General features: G+C 33.1%; 1 protein-coding gene across 4 annotated transcripts in view; it reads right to left on the reverse strand.

The window, feature by feature from the left end:
* The window catches only part of LOC107888469 (transcription factor PIF4), a 28,434-nt gene extending 24,406 nt beyond the window's left edge, over positions 1-4,028 (reverse strand). The window contains exons 1-9 of one of the 4 annotated variants that reach the window (XM_016812588.2): positions 3,859-4,001; positions 3,420-3,509; positions 2,818-3,325; positions 2,638-2,721; positions 2,476-2,541; positions 1,719-1,784; positions 1,440-1,631; positions 1,236-1,368; positions 442-787 (exon numbers count right to left, since the gene is read on the reverse strand). In XM_016812588.2, the coding sequence (XP_016668077.1) occupies positions 735-787; positions 1,236-1,368; positions 1,440-1,631; positions 1,719-1,784; positions 2,476-2,541; positions 2,638-2,721; positions 2,818-3,325; positions 3,420-3,490 (1,173 nt within the window). In that variant the 5' untranslated portion in view covers positions 3,491-3,509; positions 3,859-4,001 and the 3' untranslated portion in view covers positions 442-734. Of the gene's footprint in view, positions 1-441; positions 1,369-1,439; positions 1,632-1,718; positions 1,785-2,475; positions 2,542-2,637; positions 2,722-2,817; positions 3,326-3,419; positions 3,510-3,858 lie in introns of those variants that run through there. The other 3 variants (XM_041077601.1, XM_016812589.2, XM_016812587.2) reach the window with 3 other exon arrangements.
* Between the last annotated feature and the right edge of the window lie 22,619 nt (positions 4,029-26,647).

Genomic DNA, 26,647 nt, shown 5'->3' on the forward strand with positions numbered 1-26,647 from the left:
CAAAGCATAAAGGAAAAAAAGAACGGAAAATCTAATTTTTATAAAGATATAGATCATCTACGATGACTAGCGTAACACATTAGATTCGAATGATTAGCAAATACATGGGGCATGGAGGGTTCATATTATATATACGTGTACTGCATGCACAAAGATAAGATTTATTGCTAATCCCTAATATTAGTAAAAATATCATGGAACACAATACATTAAAAGTTAGATTATATTTTACTTATTTTACTCCAAAAAAAAAAGAAATAGACATTGATCTTTCCTGTTAAAAATTCCAATTATTTTTACTGTTTAAAATTGTTGTGAATGACAGAATAAAAAAAGAGTTGCACATGGCATATCACGTGTACCTCATATAGCCTACAATGATTAGTTTTCAATAGTTGAATTGGATGAACTTTTTAACAGAAGGACCAGTTTGCTTTTTGATCTAATGTATAAAAACTAATTTGCTTATTTTTTAAATAAAAGAGGCAAAATGTAATCTAACCCCTAATACAATGGCTTCCATGGTACTTTTGCCCCCTAATATTTTGAAGTTGGGGCCAACGAGAAGGTTAATTTTGGGAGAAGATGAACTTGATACTAGTTTTATGACATGAATATCACAAGAAAAGATGTAGGACAAAATGCAATTTAACTCCTTCTATAAAAGCTTCCATGGTAACCTCCTTTGTACATACTACAAGTGATCAAACTTATTCAAGTGATGAAATTCCACATCAGTTAAATCCCAGATTGGCAGTGGTTTTGCACTCAAGTTGAACCTCTCCACCTATTGCCAAATTAGTTTTAAGTATGATGCATAACCGGGTATATATATGATAAAAGTATCAGGAAGTCCATACACTACAAGTTATATTGCATTTTACTCCCTTTACTAAAAAAAGGTAAATTAGCCTCTATATGTTAGACTGTTAAAAATTTCATCTATTTGTATTATTAAAAAGTTACCGTTATTAGAATAACCAGATAGTGACATTTGACGTGTCACGTGTACCTCATATTGACGTACATGAATTAAATTTTAATACTAGAAATGGATGAAATTTTTAACATAAATACAAGTTTGCTTTTTAATCTAATGTACAATGATTAATTTACTAATTTTTTTAGTAGAAAGAGAAAAATGTAATCTTACCTCCAGTACAGAAGCCTTCATAATACTTTTACCTGTATATGTATATATATGTAACTTATACAAAAATAATTGAGAACCTTACCTATCTTGCCACTTAGAGAAGTGTTATTGGCAGCAGTTATTCCTCCATTGAGTTGGTTACTGCCATTGCTAAAGCCTAATACCGTGGGACTTTGAGGTGTAGTTTGGGAGCCATAACCAAACATATTAATTGGCTGCAACACAATAAGTGGGGATGCTTAAGATGATCATTTCAATAAATCAAAAGGGGATAAACAGGTGATACCTGAGAAGCTGTTTGCATATGTTGAAAGCCTAAAAAACGTGCATATTGTTCAGAAAAAGTGGGATTTTGAATAAAACGTTGGTTTTGAATTGAAGGCATTGTAGGTGGAGCTGTTCCCATTGCCATGGGGGACATATAATGTTGGATTCCAGGGAACATCATTGGGGCCATCCCATTTCCCATCCACATGACCTGAAACACTTAAGAGCATACTGTTAACGGACTTTGGGACAAAGTTATTGAAAGATCATTTCAAGTGATTCGACAGTATTGTTGTACCTGAAGTTGTGATTGAAGTGACTTCAAATATTCAATGGCCTCATCTAGCATAGATGCTTTATCTGTCTGCATCATTAAGATGAATTCAATAAAGCTGACCAGTTAATTGCATCAAATCAAATTGTTGAGGGGTCAATTCTCTTATTCTCTTATTGAAAGAAATTTTTAAAGTGTCGTTCTTTGAGTAGTCGATAAAGCCCTCGAACAGTAGATGTATTGTGCTCAATTTTAGCCTTGGGTTTGTCTCCCAACTCCGAGGAGAGTCCAACGGGATTCATGACGTTTTGGCGGGAGTGTCTAGGTTCACTAAAGAAATATTTTAGCATTTTGGCATTGATGGGGTTCGAAACCATGTCTTTAAAGGGTCTTAGTGGGTGCTCACCTTATTCCTTAATAATATAGTTGAAGGTCTGATTCCTACTCATGGAAATGAAGCACATTTCCATAAAGAGTCTTAGCGATAATAACACCCTTTTAAGAGCATAGGTTCGAATCAAAATGAAAAAACATTTCCTTGATGGATCTAAACGTTCCTGTTGAAACTCCGCAAATTCCTTTGAGCTCCATTTAGAGTAGGGAGACAAAAACCTGAAGCTAAAACTGATCATAAGCACCCCGAGCATAAAACTTTTATTATTCGAGTACTCAATTGGCTATTTAGAGGATGACACATCAAAAATTTCTTTTTTACTGAGTAAAAGAGTGAAACCCTCAACACATGTATCAATCTCCATGGAAACAATGGAATTCAAATGACCTTATTGCAGTGAGGGATGAGCTCTTGTAATGCTCTCATCTTCTCATTGATCCTATCCCTTCTTCTCTGCATAGTATTCATTTTCAAGCAATTGTAATGAGAATATCAACAAATACATCAAATTAAGTGTAATCAAACTATCAAACTACGTAATTTTCACACCCTCTCCGATAAATTATGAACTTCGGCAGCTCGACTCCGGCGACGATAAGACCCAGATCGTCGGACTGGCTTATCTTCAGCAAACTGAAGAAATATAAGACAATTCATGTTCATATCTTAGATGATATGTATTTTCAAATAAAGGTAGATCAAAACAATGAAAAAATTGCAAGTTTTTACCTCACTTTGACACTCATAATCTTCCCTACCATCTCCGTTCTTCCTTTTCTGGCTACTAGTGACTCCAACTGAAGTTCCTTTCTCATTTTCAACTTGGCCACCATTATAATCATCTTCATCATCTTTAGATGTCCCTACAGATAAACCAGTGGATGTAGTTCCAATTCCATTGCTTGATCCTCTGCTAAGATCTCCATCATTTCGAACTTGATTGCTTCCACAATGGCTTGACCCAATTGCCATTCCTGAAAGTTCATTAACTTCTCTTTGCATCAAATTGTTCTTATGTTTTAAACTTTTATCATCCTCTTGTTGTTCATGTTGGTGATCCATGGGATCATAAGCTGGAAATTCAGAGAAAAAGTTGGAAAACATCTCTTTCTCAAATGATTCCTCAAAAGGGTTTTGGATCCACGAGACTGTTTCATCATCTTGTTTCTTATGAGTTTGGCTTTGCAAAACTACCTTCCCATTCTGCCATAAAAGCTCTACTAGTTCATTATCTTGACTGCAAATTTGGCCAAACAAATAAAATGATTAGATAATTTTAACAGACCCAAAAAAGATTCAAAAAGCAAATCCAAAAAAGTTAATATGCAGACCCCAAGAGTTTTTTTTGATTGGAGATTGGAAGATCAGAATCAAAATTCCAATCTGAACTACAGTGGTTCATTGCTAAGCTGATAGATGCCCTGAAAGCCAATAAAAAAAACAAGCCCAGATTTCTATTAACTACAAATAAAGTATTAATTGACTATTTAATTATATATTATTAATATATACACTATTCCATGTCTTAAAAAGAGTAAAAACAGAGGAATGAAGCTTAAGATAATCTATTTGACTCATGATTTATTTGGAAAAGCTTTTCCATGCAAAAGAACAAATCTTTCTATAAAAAATTGAAAACCCATGTTTAAAAACTAAGAAAAACTACAAAAAAGAAAAAACTTCTTTCCTCTGTTTTTTTTTTTTTAAGTTTGAAGAAAAGGTAACAAGCAAAGAGAATTGAGCAGCAAAAGAAAAAAAAAGAAAACAAACCCAGAAATGAAAAGCAGTAATCAAAGAGGAAAAAAAGAGTGGGGGGGAGGGGTTGATTGATTCCTGAGAAAAGATTAAGCTGTTTGGGTTTATTTTAGAAACTGTGAGAGAAGAAAGTAGAGTGAAATGACAGAGGCACAAGAGAATTTTTAGAAGGAAAAAGAAATTCTGATATAAACAACAAAATACAATTATTTTGTTTACAGTAATGGACACGTGGCTTATGATAAGGGGTTCGTAATTTTAAAGTGGGACCAGATCAGATCAGATTAGGTCCAAAATCTATAACTTGAAGCTCATGGGGTGCGTGACTGGGAACGGCATAGTTGAAAATGCCACGTAGGCAAATGAATGCGTTTTGATTGGAGGTTAAGTTATCAATGTTGTCGACTTTAAATGTTTTTGCCAACTCACTCTCACATCCACCGAGGACCAAATAATACAAATGCTCCTTAGGTTTTTTTAATATTTTATTTTTTTATTAATATATATATTTCAAAACTTTCCAAAAAATTATTTAAAAAATTTATCTTTGTAGAGGGAATAAATCTGTCCGTTGGATTAAAAACAAATTCGAAAAATTTAGCTTTATTTTTTTAGAAATTGAAATCGGTCGATTTTATGAATAAATTCAACGGATTTTTTAAGCTCTAAATTTTATATATATATTTTTTTATTTTAATCATTTATCGTTAAATTGATAACGAAATTAATGACATGATTTTTTTCTAATTAGTATAATAACACATTTAATTCTCATGTTCTATAAATTTAATCATAATTCTAAATAATTTAATAAATTTAACCCTTTATATTTATAAATTCTATCAATTTGTAAAACTTAAAAAAAACAAATCTCTAATTGCGCAAATATAATATAAGAAATTATGTTTTAAGTTTTTTGTTGTCATGGTCACATGTAAAATATTTTATATTACATTAAAATTATTTGAAATATTCATATATTTACGTTATTACATATAGGAAAGGGGAGAAATTAGGTGTGTACCATAATTAACACGTAGGAGTTTAATGGTGGGTTTGGATGGGCAGTATATTTATATGTGGTTAGTGTAAAAACAACGATACTGGTGAGATTAGATACTATAGTGTGAGACAAAAAGTAAGTTAAACGAACTACACCCCACCACCCATACAAACCCACCATAAGGCTTGACTGAACGAGTCTATTTTAATTTGAGAGCCACATGTGTCCATAAATTTTTTTATTTATATTTTGTAATAAATATATTAATATAAATTTAAAATAATCTTACATATTTTTATGATTAGTTGTATCATTAATATTTTAACAATTCAATCGTCACTTTTATTTTATTTTATTTTATTTATATAAATCATGTTTTGTCAAGTTTTGAATAAAACTAGAATATTGCATTATTTGTTTTATGTAAAAACTTTAAACTTTTAAATATATCTATACAGTATATAAAGCTCTTGAATGAAATTAGGTCATAAGTTAACCGGGCACCAATTTAATTAGATCAAGTTTAAAATATTATTTTTAATAAACAACAATTATTATTATAAAAGTTTTTTTATGTGTTTTAATATTTTTTTATAAAATCTTTAAAATAATTTACTTAAAAATACAATATTAAAGTTTTAACTTTAAATCTTTAAGGTAGAAAAACTTCAACCATTACTCAAAAATTTCATTCACATATATGATAGGGTTGATATAATCAAGTATTAATAAAAATAATATTCTAAATCTATTTGATCGTTTAAAATAATTTATATTTGACAAATATAATTATATTGAACAATTTAACATTTGAATTTTTAAAATATTAATTATATAAATAATTATAGAAAAGTGTCAAAAATTCAATATTTGAACAATTCTAGTATAATTCTTTCCTTATATTAATATATTTTTATTTTATAATTATATTTAAATGTTATATATTTATATGGTTTTCAATATGGTTTAATAAATTGTATATTTACTGTATAAATATAACATTTATATTTATTCCTCAAAAATATTTATATTACAAGTATGTTATATTTGCACAATAGGAGAATTTTTTTTTCTTTTACAAATTTATAAATGTGGAATGCGTCAGTTTTCAATGCTAAAAGTTTTGGTCAGGAAGTTTGGGGATCAAATTAATAGAACTTGTAAATGTGAATGGTTTGATTTATTAAATTATTTAGATTTCGGATCAAATTGATAGAATATGAAAGTATTGAGGACTAAATATGTTATTATACCAGTTGGAAAAAGGTCACGCCATTATTTATGTTATCAATTTAATAGCCACAAGAACGAATAGAAATTTTAGTGCCTAAATTAAAAATTTTTAAAGTTAGGTGACTAAAATAAGAATGTGAGCATAGTTGGGTGACCATTTGTATAATTTATCCATAATATAAGTGCTCGTTAGGTTTTTTAATATACTATTTTTTATTAAAAATATTTTTTTTCAAAACTTTCAAAAAAAAATTATTTGTAAAACAATATCAATTTTTTTAGAGGTGAGCAACCGCTCAATTTTATTGGTTTGGTTCAAAAAAAAATTCAAAAATCAACTTAATTAGCTTCAATTTTTTTTTTAAATCAAAATCAACCCACTTTATGAACAAAATTGAATAAACCAAATTTAATTTTTCTGGTCATTTTAATCGATTTACCAACTTTTTTAGTTAATTATCTGACTTAACCAACATTACCATGTTTTTTTTATATGTTGTGTTTGAGTTTAGGTAATATATTTGGGTGTGTTGAATTTATTTTGATATAGGCTCGGATAATATATTTCAATATGGGTTAGATTTAAATATTTTAAATTATATTAAAATAATAGATATTTAAAGTTAGTTAATTTGGTTAATTTGAATTTAGTTTTTCGAAACAGAATCCAAACAGATTAAATTGTTTTACCTAACATTTGCAACCAACCTAAAATAGCACCCTTAAAATTGTTAGTGGGACTTTCAAGGAAAAGTTGAAAGCTTGAACTGAGGTTGCAGCAACAATGGACATCATCTAATAGAAGGAGAAAATAGCTCTATCATAGTCATCTTTTGCATCTATTGAATGTCACTTGTTGCCTTTGTCTCCCACACTATGCATCTTATTCCTCTTGCATCTACATTGTATAAGATCATGGTAGGGTAGAAAAGCTAAGAGCAATGGTTGTTTTGTATTTTTATTAGAATAGGCAGTTCAAACAATGCAAAGTTGCCTTAACAGCATTTCTCTTAAAGCTTTTTCACTTCTCAAGATTGCTCCACTTATTAAGGTATGTGGCAGTGGTAGGTCCTTTCTGAGGGTTCATCTTCAGGGGTGTTGGAGGCCCAATGGGTTGCATCCACTATGCCCCAACAATTAGTAGTAGTGTTTTCATTTGCATCTTTTGCTGGCAATACAATTTTCAAATAATAATAAATTATAATAATTTTGAAAACTATAATATATTAAAAAATCATTAAAAATATTTATAATTTAATTTAATTTAATTTAAATATTTATTTTGATCCAGTAGTCGGAGCTGCAAACCACTTTGTCAACCTCATCCAACTACACATGAGTTTTGGTTCAATATATATAAGCTAAACCTTTGAATAAATTTGTATGCAACAATGTAATCCTAAATTAATTCAATGTGCATATATATATTTAGTAGGTAAAATATTTTAAATTTATTTATAATTGGATATTTACGATATATAGAATAGGGATAAATTCCAAAACTACACGAGTTTTGGTTCAATATGAACTGTTATATATTAACTTTGATTTTGTGTAATTTTATACACGATATTTTGATTTGATTAAACTTTCATAAAGGACTAACATCATTGTTGATTTAATAGCATTTTACTTTTACATACTACGTACACAAATAATTATACTTATCAAATATAAAAATAAATTGTTGTATTTATTTCTTTAAATGTGTACAATTAAATCAAATTTATATGTATATATTTGAACCAAAGTCAAAGTGTAATGTGAATAATTGCACATTGGATCAAAGTTCATATAGAGTTTTGATATTTATCCTTATAGAATATAATATATATTTTAATAATAGGAATGGTGTACTGATGAGCTTTCATATTTTTTTAGAGAACTATCCTAAGACAGTAGAAGAAAAAGAGCATATGAGAAAGGTTCCTTATGTTTCTGCAGTAGGAAGTCTCATGTATGTGGTGTTATGAACACGTCTAGATATCTATTTTGTATTAGGATAGATGAGTTGATATCAGACAAGTCTTGGTTCAGGATGTAACGCCCCTAGTCCGTCCTGATCGCCAGGCCTGAGCTACAAAATACTATAGTACAAATAGAACAGTCACAGACCTTTAATGGATAATTCAAATAAAAAATAAATATCAATCATAATATAAGTCATTTAGAGAAAATTTAAACCTTTTTCAAGCCAAACACGAGCTTACGTGAGCTCTAAAGTTGATTCGGGATTGAACAAGGATCAAATTGTAAAGTTTGAAAAAAATATAAGGCCAATGTCGTGATGAGGCATTCCCCACGTCGTGACGTCACCAAAAATTCTGTCACGTCACGATGCGGACCACTTGACATTAGGACGTTACAGGCTGTTGGTCGATGTTGTTACGAGAGAAGCTCGACGTCGGGATGAGAAACCTGTTTTGGCCAAAATATGTCCATTTGATCTTGTTTCAAATCGACTTACCAAGTATGCCTATGTATGCCTTTGACAACATTTAAAACATTTCCAAAACATGTCAATACCATGCCAAAACATGCCATATAACATTTCCCTAATCATTTAACCAATATGCCACATTTGACACCAAATCTTAAAAATGAACATGATCATTACAAACCATTCCATAACATTATACAATTCATACTACAAATTAGTTCATATGCACAAAACCATTTTTGCTTAATCATTCATGTTGCATTACAATGTGTTAAAGTTGTGAACACAACCTTTAATCACATTCATAAGTTACCATATGTGCTTAAAACTCTATTTATACCATAAACATACTTAACATTACAACCATTGACACTCCTATGTACATGCCACATATAACCAAGTTTGAAACAATAAAAAAGTCTACCGAATCGAGAGACGAATGGTGTGAGCTTCTTGTTGATCTGATTGACACGTTCTAAACGTCTAAAATCTACAGAGAAACTAGTAACAACGAGTAAGTATTACGAATACTCAGTAAGCTCATACAATATAAAAAATTAGCTTACCTTAATCATTTTAACATATACAAATCGCTATGCAAAACAATTTCACCTATCAGGGCATAATAAAACAGCTTCAACAAGGTGAGATTTGGTACATAATCACATTTATAATTTCCAAATGGTAATATACCAAATTTTAGTCAAGATATTTCACATACGAATTTCTATTCATCACTTGTTAGTATCGATATTTCATATCTTTTATATTTCCTGATGAATCATTGTAAAAGAACTCAATATATAGGTACATATCAGATCTGATGCTACTTCGAGCTAAACACATACATTAGTGTTGGGTTACCTATTTGGGAACCTTTATTGACACAATAAATAGCTGGCCAAGGCTATATATACATGTAAGGGTACCCATCCGAGCTAAACCTATAAAATGACATCAGGTTACTTGTCCGAGCTAAACTTGTGTTACATGTATCTTCGAATTCGCAAAAAAATGTTGGAGCATGAAATCATCGGAAATCAACCTATAACTATGTGTACAAGACTTTTACTAAGTTCATTAGGATTATCTCCACATTAAAGTTCAATACAATTTCATTTTAATTCAATCCAATTACAACTTATGTACTAATTTGTAAATAATCCAAACCTTCAATAGAACTTATATATATGCATTTAGATACAATTTAATAGCAACTTAAACTTATTTATATCGTATGAACTTACCTGGCAAAACAACAACGGTTTAGGCGTTAAGGACTATTCAGTACTTTTCCCTTTTCTTTGTATATCCTCCAATTATTGTAAATATCGATCTAAACCATAATTTAATTGAATTATCTATTCCAAACATCATTTAACAACATAATACAATTATGAGACAATTCAATTTCATCTATAGAATAATTCCTCAAGTTTTGCATTTATTTCAATTTAGTCCTAAAACCAAATATGCCAAAAATTTCAAATTTGTGCTTCAATTTTGAAATCAATCTCAATTCCATCATTCTAAAGTCCATTAAAACCTATGTTTATAGAAATTTCATGCCGAATTCAAACTTATTACACTTTAGTCCCTAAGTTCAAAACTAACAACTTTTACTTTACAAACTAGTCCTTTTTCATATGTAAGCTTCAAATCTAACCAAATAACCACAAAAGCTTCAAGCATACATCAATGGTAATTTTTACAAACTCTGACAGTTTTTACGATTTAGTCATTGTACCTCATTTTCTAAAACCACTAACTTTAGGGTCAAACCACTTGTACTTTAACTAACTGTCCAATTGGCAAATTTATCATATCAAAATCCAATATAATACTATATTAAACTAGTAAATATTATTAAATAATATTTACTGACTCGATCATCAGAATACAGGGTTTCGAAATTGCCCTTTTCATTACCACTGAAAAATGGGTTATTACAACTCTCCCTCTTTAGGAAGTTTCATCCTCAATTTTTTTTTACTTGAGAGCATATTCGAGTATTGTGCTTTCATAAACTTTTCAGTTTCCCATATAGCCTCTTCAATACCGTGTTTGTGCCACAGAACTTTCACTAATGGTACTCATTTATTTCGGAGTTCCTTTATTTCCAAGCCAAAATTCTTATTAGTTCTTCACTATATAACATATTAGGTTGTAATTCAACTTGTCGGGAGATATCATATTGTGAGGGATCTGAATGATAACTATGCAACATTGACACATGAAAAATATTGTATATCTTTTCTAATTTGGCGGCAAGGCTAAACAATACGTTACAGGTTCGATTCTTTCAAGAATCTCATACAGCCCTATAAACCTTGGGCTGAGCTTCCCTTTTTTGTCAAACAGCAAAACTTTTCTTCAGGGCGAGATTTTCAAAAATACTATATCCACAATCTGAAACTCAGTGTCTTTTCTTTTAAATCGGCATATAATTTCTAACGATTAAAAGCAACCTTTAAACAATCTTGAATAATCCTGACTTTATCCTTTGTTTCCCGAATCAGATTGTCCCGACTATTTTTCTTTCACTTATCTCGAACCAATATAACGGAGCTCTGCATTTACATCTATATAAGGCCTCATATGGTGCCATTTCAATACTCATATAATAGTTGTTATTATAAGTGAACTCAGCTAATGGTAAGAATTTCTCCCAGTTGCTTTCAAATTCAATAATATAACATCGCAACATATCTTCGAGAATCTGAATTACTTGTTTAGACTAACCATTTGTCTAGGGGTGAAACGCAGTGGTGAAATTCAGTTTCGTACCTAAAGCCTCATGTAATTTACCCCAAAATCTGGAGGTAAGCCTTAGGTCTCAATCAGAAATGATAGGCAGTGGTACTAGACCTGTCCATGGGCTGAGCCGACTAGCTCGAAAAATGGGAGTGTTTGGGTAAAAGTATAGGCCTGAAAAATAGGCTTGGGTAAAAAAATAAGCTTTTAGGCCGAGCTCGGCCGGAATATGAAAACAAAAGAAACCTACTATTTTTTATTATTTTTTGCTATTTTTTATTATTTTCTTTTTTTTTCACTATTTTGCTATCATTTCACAATTATGTTGCTACTATTTTGTTGTTATTATTTGGATATTGTATAACTTTTGTTTTATTGTTAATTTTGTTACTATTTTTCACATTTGCTTGTTAAGTTACATTTATCTTAGAGTTATTTAAGTATACATATTTTTTTTAAATTTATTTTTAATTTATTGAGAAATATTTATTTTAAGATTTTTAATATTTTTTTATGTATTATATATTTTTAAAAATTATATAAAAAATTAAAACGTGGAGGTTGAGCTTGAGTTTTAGTATTTTTATTCGGGCTAGACTTGGCAAAATTTTAGGCCCATTTTTCAAGTCGAGTTGGGCCTGAGAATAGCAAACGGGCCTAAATTTTTTGTTGAGCCCGGCCCAGCCCATAAACACCTCTAAATGGTACATCATGTAGTTTCACAATTTCAAAAACATATAACTTTGCTAATCTCTCGAGTGAACAGTTTGTTCTAACCAGAATAAAATAAGTTAACTTCGTCAATCTGTCAACAATAACCTAAATTGAATCTTTCTTTTCAGAGATAACGACAGTCTCAATACGAAATCTATCGTATCATGTTCCCATTTCCACTCAGGAACCATTACAGGCTATAACAAACTTGATGGAACTTAATGCTCGGCTTTCACCTGTTGACATACCAAACACTTAGCCACAAACTCAGAGATTTCGTGTTACATTCCTGGCCACCAATGCTGTAACACACCTTACCCAGTCTGGTTGCCGAGCCCGAGTTACATGATGCTACTATAGTTATTGAAACATTTATTTTCAATCAATTCATTTAATAACATCAATTTAAACCAATTATAAGCATGATATTAATTTCAAACATCTCTAAGATAAAATAGATCAATCAAACATAATTTATTTGATTCGAGTATGAATAAGGACCAACATGTAAAATTTCAAAACTTTAGGCTGGGTATCAATACTAAGGAAATAAGTGTCGATATCTTTGTAATAGTTATCGATATCATTATCGATACCATTTTGGCATTTTGCTAATTTTAGGTATCGATACTAAATTGACATTCTATAAATTTTGAAAATTGTTCATATAGTAAAATACCGATGCCTTGGTCCTTGGTATTGATACTTTTACCTAGATGGTTAAAAACCACAAGTTTGAATACACATTTCATGCTCAAATCAGGTCACCATTTAATAGGTAACATAAGTACAATTACATCTGCATCAATTACCAATCTAATTCTTTCAAACAACACAATTCAATCATATACTATAATATACAAATTGTCATTATACATACGTTCCATAGTCATTCATTTCTACCTTATTCAACTTGCTAACTTTCAAGATCAAACATAACATAATCATAATTATTAATAACTAACAAACCCCAAATGATGCTCCTAGTTGTTTTCATTTCTATTCAAATCATAACTTATTCACCTATTCATTTTTCATATGGAAATCATTTACCAACCATTTCAACCTCAATACACCACATTTGGTAATATTAACATAATTACACCACGATGCACATATCAGCATTAACTCATTTCCAAATTCATCAACTAGACAACAATCCATTCACAAAAACAGACCTCATCAACATCTATGAACATACCATATAAGCTCCCCAAAACAAGAATTATATGCATATTATACAATTATCAACCAAATAAACACTTGTTCACCTCAAAACCTAGACACATGCCACAAAACCAGTTCTAAAATAATTCACAAGTATACCGAGGCTGAAACTGGATAGTGTGAGCTCTGGTGTGATCCGATAGACACGTTCTACAAGAATGTCAACTACAGACATAGAAAATGAAATAGAGTAAGCATTACGCATGCTTAGTAAGTACATAGGAACTAAAACATTGAAATCACCTTATTCACTACTAATATAACGAATTAGCTACTATATGACTTTCTTGTTTCCACATTTAACAACAATAAAGTGAGATCATCAAAGACAAGTCTCAAAGCAATTCAATTTATATAATGCCATATAACTCAATTCAATATCATTTATATTAGTATCATTAATTGTTTATTTATTTCAATTAAATTATTCAATCATCATATAACATATCTATTCGAAACACACATCTACATTTCAGACATATAACATTCCCCATTTATATAATTCAATCTAGTATCATTTATGTATAATTTTCAAACCTATACATCATTTATTCAGTTCAATTGTATAACACATAATATTTGTATACACACATCCATTTTTATATATCATATAGAATCAGTCAATTCCTTTCCTTTTAAACAATTTGCCCGATGAACTAATATAATAAGATATAGATACACGGGTAACTACACCACACCGAGGCACCTTAGTGCAAAGCCCATAGGCATAATATCGTATCATGTAATATATCATCCCTCCAATACACAAAATAGCTCAATAGAGCAATTACTATACCACACCAAGGCACCGAAGAGTAAAGCCCATAGGCACAAAGGTCATAACATATAATGTGTCATCCCTCTACCACACCAAGGTCTCTATAGAGACAAAGCTCGGTAATTTGCAACAAATGCAAGATTCTGGCGTAATCAGTGATATCTCTATCAAATCTTTTACTCCACATCATCTTTTACACATATCCCGTACTTGCATGCAATCAACCCTATTGGCATGCCAATTGTATCCTATCCTATCATTCATCTAGGCACGCTTTTTGCATCAATATCGTTTATTAAAATTTATTTTTTTCTCACATATTGTACCATTCCAACCACAATTCAAAATATAATTATATATCATCAATTTAATCCACTTGATGTCCAACAATATATATGCCTTTTAACAATATAACAACACCATATATATGTCATATCATACACTCGTATATTAAATTTTACATTCATACTTTACTGCCTATCTATCTGTATTTATCACAAATCTCATATTTTCTAATATAGTCATTTTTTCACATTTTTGTACCAATTTGTAAATAATTTAAAATGCATTAAGTTATTATAATTTTACAATCCAACCACAAATACTACATAGTTCCAACCACAAATACTACATAGTTATACATAATTATTCCGTGTGAACTTACCAGGTGAATTCGACATTAAGCAAAATGTCAGGGACTATTCTGCAAATTTTCATTTTCCTCGTTTATCTACCGGTTGTTCCAAATCTTGATCTATACAACAATTCATTTCACATTATCAGTTCCTATAACTATAATTCATCTCATTTCATGAATATGATGATTTAATTTTACTTTCCATAATTTTCCTAAAGTTTTACATTTTATTCAATTTAATGCCTAAAACTGAAACAAGTATAACTTTCACATTGAAGCTCCATTTTTTAATACATTTTCAAATCCATCTTTCTATAACCCTCTATAAACATAAATTATAGAAATTTCATGGCAAAATCAATATTTTTACATTTTACTCCTTAAACTCAAAACTAACAAAATTTACTTTACAAATTAGTCCTTAAATCATTTATAAGCTTAAAAGTTCACTTTAAAAATATTTTATTGGGACCATCAGTTTTTTGGTTTAAAGAATGTTAATAATTTGTAAGGGTTTTTAGTGTTGGTTTAATGTTGAACTAATTTTTAACTGTGCTTATGGTTTTCGTTCTTTAGATATTTTATTCGTATTACAACTTATTATTTTTTTGGCATTCGTGTGTAAGTAAATAACTATATAGTGAAGGGAATTTCTTTTTGAGGGTGAAATTGATTGAGGTTGAAAGATCAGTCAATTGATATATTAGTATATCTGTTATGCATGTATATTACTATGGATATTATGTATGTTATGTATATTATTGTTTATGTATGCATATGATGTATGCTATGTATATTACAATTTATATTATGTATGTGCAGTATTTTATCATGGCTTGGGATAAATGGGTGGTACATAGGCATTTGGGTAGAACTTTTGTCACAGACGCTTGTGCAGCCTATGCAGGAGGGGAAGTGCTGTAATAGGATTTTGACCCAGATTTCCTGTGTCATTACACTTTGTGTGAGACGGCAGTAGAAGCTAGGTATAAAGCTGTGAAGAACTTTGTATACTAGAATGTGGGATAGATTTTAGTAAGAGACTAAATATTTGTTATGATAATTCATCATTCATAACAATGATGAACCTTATTAGAAATATAGGGTCCATACATGTATATATTGAACATGATATAGACACGACTGATGTTATTGATAATACTATGTTGTTGTCTACTACTGGAGAAAGGGAAGTGAATAGTGGGGTTAAAGAACCATGTACCGAGTTAGGTGAGAGTAGTGATGCATGTGCTAAAAATGGGGAAAGTTGTGAAAGTAGTGGGACCAGTGATACGAACAGCTCATTGGGCAGTGAAGAAGTTTTAGGGGCAGATTTTGAGGATGAAGAGGTGAGAAATATCAAGGCTTGGTATAAAAATTATAAAGCCAAGAAAAAGAGCTAAACAAAAGCAACAACTAGGGTTAACAATGAGTTTGTAAATGTAGGTGAAGGTAGTGAAAGGCGAAGAAAAAATGGTGAGGTTTCAGATGAGTAGGTAGGGGAACAAATTACATTCAGATGGTGAGGTAGTCTGTAGGAGAAGCTGACATATATATTTCGGTCCTAATAACCCAATCTTACATGTAGAGCTTAGTATAGTGTTTAGCGGACCAAAGGAATTTAAGACTACTTTAGCAAAGTATGCAGTGAAAAAAGGTTTGATATTGTTTATCTTAGGAATGAAAAGGGGAGGACTAGGGCTAGGTGTAGGGAATATAGGTGCCCTTTTATAATATATGCTATGTAGATAATAGTGATGGGTTTTACAAGATAAAAACCTTTAGAGAAACTCATGAGCGTTCAATAACTTTTTAGAAACAAAAAGGTATCTTACAAGTTTGTTGGAGAACATTTATTAAGTAAAATCAAAATGATTCCAAAGTTGAAGTTAACTAATATGCAAAAACTAGCCAAGGAAGAGTTGTAAGTTGATCTGAGTAGGGGTACATGCAACGGGCTAGGAGCTGGGCACTAAAGGAGATCAATAGAAGGGTAAGCTATGAGTTTAATAAACTATGGGACTATGCAAATGCACTTAAAAAGATAGAGTTGGATGGAAATATAAAAGTGATGGTAGAAAGACCAACCCCTACTGAGGTTCCCAAGTTTAGGAGATTTTATGTAGGGTTTAGTGCATTGAGAAAAGGTTTTATGGAGTGTTGTAGACCTTTTATTTGTTTGGATGGATGCTTTTTAAAGGGAAGATTCAAGGGGAAACTTCTATCTATTGTCAGCAGAGATGATAATGACCAAATCTGTCCTATTTTATGAGTAGTTGTGGAGAATGAAAGCCGAGAAACATAGTGTTCATTTCTTAAGAATCTTATTTTAAATTTACAAATTGGTGATGGTTCTGGATTCACGTTCATGACTTATAAACAAAAGGTATGTTAGGGACATTACTTAAATAATTCTTACTATGCTTAATTTATTAAATCAGATCCATCTAATACCATTTTTTTTTTGCATTTAGGGATTGATGGATGAGATATTTGAGTTGTTTCCAAGGGTTGAGCATAGAGTTTATGCAAGGCATTTATATTCCAATTGGATGAAAGAAAATCTTGGAGACCTGCAACAAGCATTTTGGGGAGCATGCAAATCATACATAACCGTTGACTTTGAAGATAACATCAATAAAATTGATCGTATCAAACATAGTGCTAAGGTAACTCTACTTAGGACTGATCCTGAGCAATGGTCAAAGGATTTTTTTTTCTAGTAGGTTTATATGTGATGCAACTGACAAAAATTTTGTTGAGTCCTTTAATGCATCAATTTTAGGAGCTAGGTCAATGTCTATCATTTCCATGTTAGAAGAAATTAGGGAGTATATAACGGGGAGTATTGTAAACAATTTGACCAAATGTAAAAATTGGAATAAACAATTTTGTCCTAAGATATGTGAGAAGTTACACAAGAGTATCCAATTAAGTTCATGCTGTCATGTTAAATGGAATGGAGCATAAAGGTTTGAAGTGTAAAACATTGGTGATGTTGTAGTTGTTGATTTATTTCAGTGGCCATGTAGTTGTAGGAGATGGGATCTCACTAGCATCCCATGTTCACCTGCTGTTGCAACCATTTTATGGAAAAAATCTTATACTTTTGATTTCGTCTATAAGGGGTTTAAAAAATATGTTTGAAAGTTTGTATGGGTTTGTATTGCCTGCTACCCAAGTGAGAAATTTTGGTTTAAAACTGATATGGGATCAATTGACCCCCCATTCCAAGAAAAATGCTCGGGAGCCCAAAAAAGAACATAGTAAGAGAAGAATGAGAGAGAAGTGGGAGTAAATTGTCTAGAAGAGGGAGGAAGATAAAGTGCCACAAGTGTTTCATGGTTGGATACAACTCCAGAAGCTTTCAAACTTCATCTACTATAAGTGTTTTCATGACCAAGAATTTTAATGCAATTTTTGGCTAATTTGAGAACTCCTAACATGTCATTTTTTCTAAGTACACCTCTACCAGCTCTAACAGCTCCCTCTAATCTTGCTCCACCAAATCCTCCTTAAACAGTTGCATCTGAAGCATCTGCATCATCACCACCAGCTCATTCAACACAATTAACTCCTCTCACCGTGCCACCCTCTTCAACACAACAAATACTTACAACACTTCATAGTAAGGGAAAATAGGTTGTGCAAGGGATTGGGTTATACACTGATGAAAGGACATGAATGCAAATTTTGAATGTAAGTTGCCAATTGTTAAACTGTTATGCTTATTGTATTCTGGGGGACATGTTTCTTAATTATGTATTTTATGCATTGCGGCTTGGTATGAGAGGGGAAACCGTAGTGACTACCCCAATCAAGTGCACTAATAAAAGGAAGGGAAGCAGAAACATTGAAACTGCTGGTGGCACTCAGGAAAGTAGGAATATAAAAAAAGCCAAGTCCAAAGATCCACCCAAGCACAATCGTAAGACATGGAGATAGTTGATGTTAATTTGATTTTGTGTATGAGTTATGGACTCTATTTTGTGGTTTATACCTCCTAGTTGGGTTTAATTAGTTAACATGCAATTAATAATTTGATGGTCCTATTTTGTTGGATAGTTTATGTTAATCCTTTATATGATGGTTGTATTTGATGGTTATATTTTGTTGATGTTTGTTTTGGTATATGGATATACTTTTACAACAACATAAAAAGATTTCTCATTCAATTCAATTCATTCATCCTTAACAACTAATGCAACAAACACATGGACAACATTTCACCATCCACAAGCAAGATAACCCAAAAACACAATCCATGATACAACTAACAACAACTTATAAGCAACTATTACTTTATTGTTGTAACAGCCCGATTCTGGGCCTAGTCGGAATAGTGGTTTCGGGACCACAAATCCGACGAGGGAAAGTATGGTTATTATTATATTTTTATGATCTACAATTTCACGGAAAATTTTCGTAAAAATTTCGTTCGAAGATTTCGACGTTTGGGCACTCAATTTAGTCAAAGGGACTAAATTGTAAATAGTGCAAAAGTTGAGTTCTACATCTTAGAGGTGTCTAATTGTTATGAAATTTTAAATTGGAGGTCTTTATGTGGTAATTAGACCATTAGTTAGTTGATGGACAAAAATAGACATAAGAAATGGGTGAAATAAATTTTTTTTAAATGGGGGCATTTTAGTCATTTGGTTATTAAATAGAATTAAATGGGAAAAAGATGGCAAAATATGCTCATCTTCTTCATGGTGAACGAAATCAGCAAGGGGGAAGCCATATTTAGGGTTTTTAAGCTTTCAAGCTCCATAGTAAGTGATTCTAAGCCCCGTTTTTAATGTTCTTCGTATTTTTGGAGTCCCGGTAACTTGGTTTAGCTTATTCTACCATTAATTCATGTTAGGGTTCATATTTGGAAAAATATCCATAGGTGAAATGTGTTTATTTTGCTGTTTTATGGTGGAATATGAAGCTAGAGATTATGTTAAACAACTTTTGCTAAGCAATTTTAAGCGAAAACGGGTAAATAGACATAATCGGTAAAAATAATTAATATTCAAAAGTATGTGTTGGAGTGGGAATTTGATGTTTCCATAGAAGGGAAAAATGTTCAGCATGTTATAAAACTTAAGAACAAGTGATGAAGTTTAATTTCCGAGCTTGGGGACAAAAGTGTAATTATGCAAAAGTTTGGGGGAAAAATTGTAATTTTCAAAAAGTTGGGTGGTGGATTATTTTAATAAATGTGGACTTTAAACGAGTTAAATTTGCTATTATAGATCAAGAAAGACGTGAAGAGTATATCAAACGAGGAAAAGAAAAGATAGTGGAGTAAAGTGCAAAATTACGATATTTTGCACCGAGGTAAGTAAACACGTGACTTAATGTATTATTTTGATATTATTTGATATATGTTGAGATTTATTTGGAATTAAAATAAATGTTTGGCAATATCCTAAAAATGTTGTTAAATCGGGAAAGGTGATAAAGGGTTGCAATATATGGGTTATGGGTTGAACACTCGGAATAAGCCGTAGTATGTTGTATATAAAAGGGGTTGCTGTGTGCTGATTCCCCGATTTATGGGTGGTGCTATGTGCGTGATCCACCATATCTTTGAAATGTGAAAGGGGGTTGCTATGTGCTGATTCCCCCGAGGGGTTGCTAAGTGCTGATTCCCCGGTTCATTGGTGGTGCTAAGTGCGATATCCACCATATCTTTGAAATGTGAAAGGGGGTTGCTATGTGCTGATTCCCCCGAGGGGTTGCTAAGTGCGATATCCATTGTATATTTGAAATGAAAAGGGGGTTGCTATGTGCTGATTCCCCCGAGGGGTTGCTAAGTGATGATTCCCCGATTCAGTGGTGGTGCTAAGTGCGAGATCCACCAATAACGGTTAACATTCCGAGTGTTCAACGAATAAGTGTGGAAGGTGAATATTGCCATATGGTGGAAATTTTTATGGGGCAAATATTGAGTTGGACACTAAATCGATCCATGTATGAGATGGGAGAAAATATCAAAAACGAAAAAGGAACGATTTAATTATAAACTGTGTTGAACAACAGCAGTTGGGTAACTTTGAAAAATCACCATAAATGGTGGAAAATGAATGGGAAGCTGAATAATATATGAAATTGAAGCTGGATGTGTCTGTTTTCATATGAAAGAAATAGAATAAGCAAAAGAGTTGTATTTTTGGAGATATCTGAATTTTACTAAAACAGGGCTGGATTGATTTCGAGATCCCCTGTTCTAACTTTGGAAAATTACCAAAAATTGTAAAAAAATAATTATGGCATAAAATTTATATCCCTGGAATACTTATTGAGTCTATTTTTATTAGAAACAAGAAAACCCATTTTTCAAATTTTGTACAGAGAGTTAAGTAAATTTTAGTGAGGAAGGGTCAGAACCGTTGGGCAGTGAAACAGGGGAAGGTTTAATGAATAAACTGTACTAATTGGCTAGGTTAAAAATTCTGAAATTTTTATGGTGAAATGGTATATGAGTCTAGTTTCAGGGAAAATTTACGGAACTCAATTTGGAGCCCTGTAGCTCCAGATAAAAATAAATTAGCGACTATGACGCAGAAAAACAGCTTGCTGGAAATTGCCTAAACAATAAAGTTATTCATGAATATGTTTATATTTTGGTGTAGTTATGGGAGTAATTACTTATTTATCATGTGTTTACTTACTAAGCTATATGCTTACTCGATTTTATTTTTCTCTTGGTTATAGTGACTTCCAACAACTCGGAAATTGGAACGAAGTCAGACAATCATCTACACTATCCTTCACATTTGGGGTATTTTACTACTAGTGTTCCGAAATTTTATGGCATGTATAGACACTTTATGTAATGTGGGATCATCATGTAAATATATGTTATGGTTCCCTTTTAAATGTAGTGTTTATTAATAGTTAAACTATATGTGTGTTTATACAAATGAAATTGGTTGGTATATTGGAATGTGTTCTAAATTTGCAGGAGGTTTAAGCAAAAATAAGTAGGAATGCTGTCGAAAATTTTTAAAAATTTAGTAATACCTCATACTCTATTCCGGTAAGGAATACGGGTAAGGGGTGTTACATTTTAGTGGTATCAGAGCTACGGTTTAGTCGGTTCTTGGACCAATAAAATACGTGTGGAAGTCAGTCTATACATGCCATAAAATTATTGTGATAGTGTGATGATTTCTGACAATTTAAAATTTTGTTTTATATAGTAAATGGATCCTGATCGAAGTGTGGCAGATGATGTTGAAAGTAACGCGCCGGCTCTCGCGCAAGGGACCGCGCAGGAAGAGAGTAGACATGAGACACATGGACAGGATGAGGCTCGGGAAGCCTTCCTCCGAATGATGAGTGATTGGTATATAAAATATGTCCGTGTAAATCCGAATGTTCCTCCTCCTCCACCCCCTCCTATTCCTCAACCGGTCCCCGTAGCTCCACGGAGTGCCGAATTGGTGAGATCAAGTAAGCCACCTGTTGATAGAATTCGAAAGCATGGGGCTGAAGATTTTAGGGCCAATGTTGATGATGATCCGGAAAAAGCCGAGTTTTGGCTTGAAAATACTATTCGGGTATTTGATGAATTATCTTGCACCCCTGAAGAATGTTTGAAATGTGCTGTGTCTTTATTGAAGGATTCGGCATATCGTTGGTGGAAAACATTGATATCGGTGGTTCCAAAAGAAAGAGTTACTTGGGACTTCTTTCAGGAAGAATTTAGAAAGAAATATGTAAGCCAACGATTTATTGATCAAAAACGCAAAGAGTTTCTCGGGTTGAAACAGGGCCGAATGTCCGTAGCAGAATATGAACGAGAGTTTGTTCGGCTTAGTAAATATGCCCAGGAATGTGTGCCTACGGAGGCTATTATGTGTAAAAGATTTGAAGAGGGGCTAAATGAAGACATCAGATTGCATGTTGGGATTTTAGAGTTAAAAGAATTTGTGGTGTTAGTTGATCGGGCCTGTAAAGCTGAAGAACTGAGTATAGAAAAAAGAAGGGCAGAGATGGAATCTCGAGATGTAAGGAAGAGGACAATGGGCAGAACATTTCAATCTCATTCGAAGAAGTTTAAAGGGATGGATCCACGACCAACTGGTTCAGTTGGGTATTCACGCAGAGACCGAGGGAGGTCGTATTCTGGAGCTACAACTCGAGCTACCTCTGTAGCAAGTGTGGGCAATGTAGGAAACACCCGGCCTGAATGTCAACAGTGTGGCAGGCGACATATTGGTGAGTGTTGGGGATTTAAACGAGCTTGTTTCAGGTGTGGTTCCCAAGAGCATTATGTAAGAGATTGCCCTGAGAGAAGAGAGGAAGAAAATTTGCCAAGAGCTGGATCGGGTGATATTGTTAGTAGAGGGAGACCGCCGAGAAATGTGGGAAGCAAAGTCAGTGGTAAAAGTGTGATTAAAGATGCAGCTGGAGGATAAGAAATTAGAGCGCCTGCCAGGACTTATGCCATACGTGCTCGAGAGGATGCCTCATCTCCCGATGTGATTACTGGTACATTTTCTCTTCATGATATAGATGTTATTGCTTTGATTGATCCCGGCTCTACTCATTCATATGTATGCATGAAATTGGTATCTAGTAAGAAATTGCCTGTTGAAAACACTGAATATGTAGTTAAAGTATCAAATCCATTAGGCAAGTATGTCTTAGTTGATAAGATTTGCAAGAATTGCCCCCTGATGATTCAAGGTCACTGTTTCCTGGCTAATTTGATGTTGTTACCATTTGATGAGTTCGATGTTATTTTGGGGATGGATTGGTTGATATTGCATGATGCCAAGGTGAATTGTAGACAGAAAATTCTTGAATTAAAGTGTGAAAATGGTGAAATTCTCCAGATTGAAACAGAGGAGCCGAATAAGTTGCCTATGGTGATTTCGCACATGTCTGCTCAGAAATACTTGAGAAAGGGATGTGAAGTTTATCTTGCTTATGTGTTGAATACTGATATAACTGGGTCGAAGCTTGAATCAGTGCCGGTAGTCTGTGAATTTCCAGATGTATTTCCAGAGGAATTGCCTGGGTTACCTCCGATTAGAGAAGTTGAGTTTTCTATTGATCTGTTACCTGGTACTGCACCGATTTCTATTGCACCGTATCGAATGGCTCCGACTGAGTTGAAGGAATTAAAAGCTCAGTTACAAGAGTTGACAGATAAAGGATTTGTGAGACCGAGTTTTTCTCCTTGGGGTGCTCCTGTATTATTTGTGAAAAAGAAGGACGGCTCTATGAGACTTTGTATTGGCTATCGTCAGCTCAATAAGGTGACCATAAAGAACAAGTATCCTTTGCCGAGAATTGATGATTTGTTTGATCAATTAAAAGGGGCAACAGTGTTCTCCAAGATCGATCTGAGGTCTGGTTACTATCAGTTGAGAGTTAAAGAGTCTGATGTGCCGAAAACCGCCTTCAGAACGAGGTATGGACACTATGAATTTCTGGTAATGCCTTTTGGGTTGACTAATGCTCCAGCTATTTTTATGGACTTGATGAACCGAATTTTTCGGCTGTACTTAGACAAGTTCGTGGTGGTGTTCATAGATGATATTTTAATCTATTCTCGGGCTGAATCGGAACATGCAGAACATTTGAGAATTGTGTTGCAGATTCTGAGAGAAAAGAAATTGTATGCTAAATTCAGCAAAAGTGAGTTTTGGCTTCGTGAGGTTGGATTCTTGGGACATATAGTTTCAAGTGAAGGTATTCGGGTTGATCCAAGCAAAATTTCAGCAATTGTTGATTGGGAGCCACCAAAGAATGTGACTGAAGTTAGAAGCTTCCTGGGCTTAGCTGGGTATTACAAACGGTTTGTCAAGGGATTCTCGATGATTGCTTCTCCTATGACTAAGTTACTGCAGAAGAATGTCAAGTTTGAATGGACCGATAAATTTCAACAGAGTTTTGAAAAGTTGAAGGCATTATTGACTGAGGCGCCAGTGTTGGTGCAACCTGAGTCCGGGAAGGAGTTTGTGATTTACAGTGATGCATCGTTGAATGGCCTTGGGTGTGTGTTAATGCAAGAGGGCAAAGTAATAGCTTATGCTTCGAGACAGTTGAAACCGCATGAGAAGAATTATCCGACGCATGATTTAGAATTGGCTGCCATTGTTTTTGCTTTAAAAATTTGGCGTCATTATTTGTATGGTGAAAAGTGCCGAATCTTCACTGATCATAAGAGTTTGAAATATTTGATGAGTCAAAAAGACTTGAATTTGTGGCAACGAAGATGACTCGAGCTAATCAAAGACTATGAGCTAGTGATTGACTATCACCCCGGGAAAGCTAATGTGGTTGCTGATGCCTTGAGCAGAAAATCTTTATTTGCTTTGAGAGCTATGGGTACGATGTTAACTTTATCTGATGATGGCTCAATGTTGGTTGAATTGAGAGCTAGACCGTTATTTCTTCAGTAAATTCAGGAATCTCAAAAGAATGACAGTAAATTGCAAGCCAAGAGAGCTCAGTGTGAAGCAGGTGTTGACTCAGATTTTCAAATTGGTTCAGATGATTGCCTGATGTTCAGGGACAGAATATGTGTACCGAGAAATGATGAGCTAATTCGGACTATTTTAGGTGAGGCACACAGTGGTGATTTATCAGTCCATCCGGGTAGTGTGAAAATGTACAATGATTTGAGGAAGTTGTATTGGTGGCCGGGCATGAAAAAGGATATCTCGGAATTTGTAACAAAATGTTTAATCTGTCAACAAGTGAAGGCTGAGCATCAAGTGCCATCGGGTTTACTTCAACCGATAACGATTCCAGAATGGAAGTGGGACAGTATCACGATGGATTTCGTGACAGGATTGCCTTTAACTCCAAAGAAGAAAGATGCTATTTGGGTAATTGTGGATAGATTGACAAAGTCAGCCCATTTTATTCTGATACGCATTGATTATTCACTTGACAGGTTGGCTGAATTATATGTTGCTTAAATAGTGAGACTACATGGGGTGCCTAAATCTATTATATCGGATAGATATCCGAGATTTACTTCGAGGTTTTGGATAAAGTTACAGGAAGCTTTGGGTACGAAATTGAATTTCAGTACTGCATTTCATCCGCAAACTGACGGACAATCAGAAAGGGTGATTCAAGTTCTTGAAGACATGCTCCGGTGTTGTATTTTAGAAATGAAGGACAGTTGGGAGAAATATCTACCACTGGTTGAATTTGCTTATAATAATAGTTATCAGTCAAGTATACAAATGGCACCGTATGAAGCATTATATGGGCGTAAATGTAGAACCCCTTTATATTGGACTGAACTCGGTGAGAATCGGATTCATGGAGTCGACCTGGTGAAAGAAACTGAAGAAAAGGTGAAAATAATCCGTGATTGCCTAAAAGCTGCCTCAGATCGGCAAAAGTCGTATGCGGATTTAAAGAGAAAAGAAATTGAGTTTCAAGTAGGTGATAAAGTGTTCTTGAAAGTATCCCCATGGAAGAAGATTCTGAGATTTGGTCGTAAAGGCAAACTAAGTCCACGTTTTATTGGACCATATGAAGTTACCGAGAGAGTTGGCCCTGTAGCATATCGGTTAGCTTTACCGCCAGAGTTGGAAAAGATACATAATGTATTTCATGTGTCGATGTTGCGACGTTATCGTTCGGATCCTTCACATATAGTTTCTCCTACAGAGATTGAGGTTCGACCAGATATGACTTATGAAGAAGAACCCATAAAGATTTTGGCTCGGGAGGTCAAACAGTTAAGAAATAAAAGTGTAGCCTTAGTGAAAGTGTTGTGGCAAAAACATGGAATGGAAGAGGCTACGTGGGAACCGGAGGAAATTATGAGGAAACAGTACCCAAACCTCTTTTTCGGTAAGATTTTCGGGGACGAAAATCCCTAAGGGGGGAGAGTTGTAACAGCCCGATTCTGGGCCTAGTCGGAATAGTGGTTTCGGGACCACAAATCTGACGAGGGAAAGTATGGTTATTATTATATTTTTATGATCTACAATTTCACGGAAAATTTTCGTAAAAATTTCGTTCGAAAATTTCGACGTTTGGGCA

The sequence above is a fragment of the Gossypium hirsutum genome, chromosome A09 (assembly GCF_007990345.1).
Source record: "Gossypium hirsutum isolate 1008001.06 chromosome A09, Gossypium_hirsutum_v2.1, whole genome shotgun sequence".
Classification (NCBI taxonomy): Eukaryota; Viridiplantae; Streptophyta; class Magnoliopsida; order Malvales; family Malvaceae; genus Gossypium; species Gossypium hirsutum.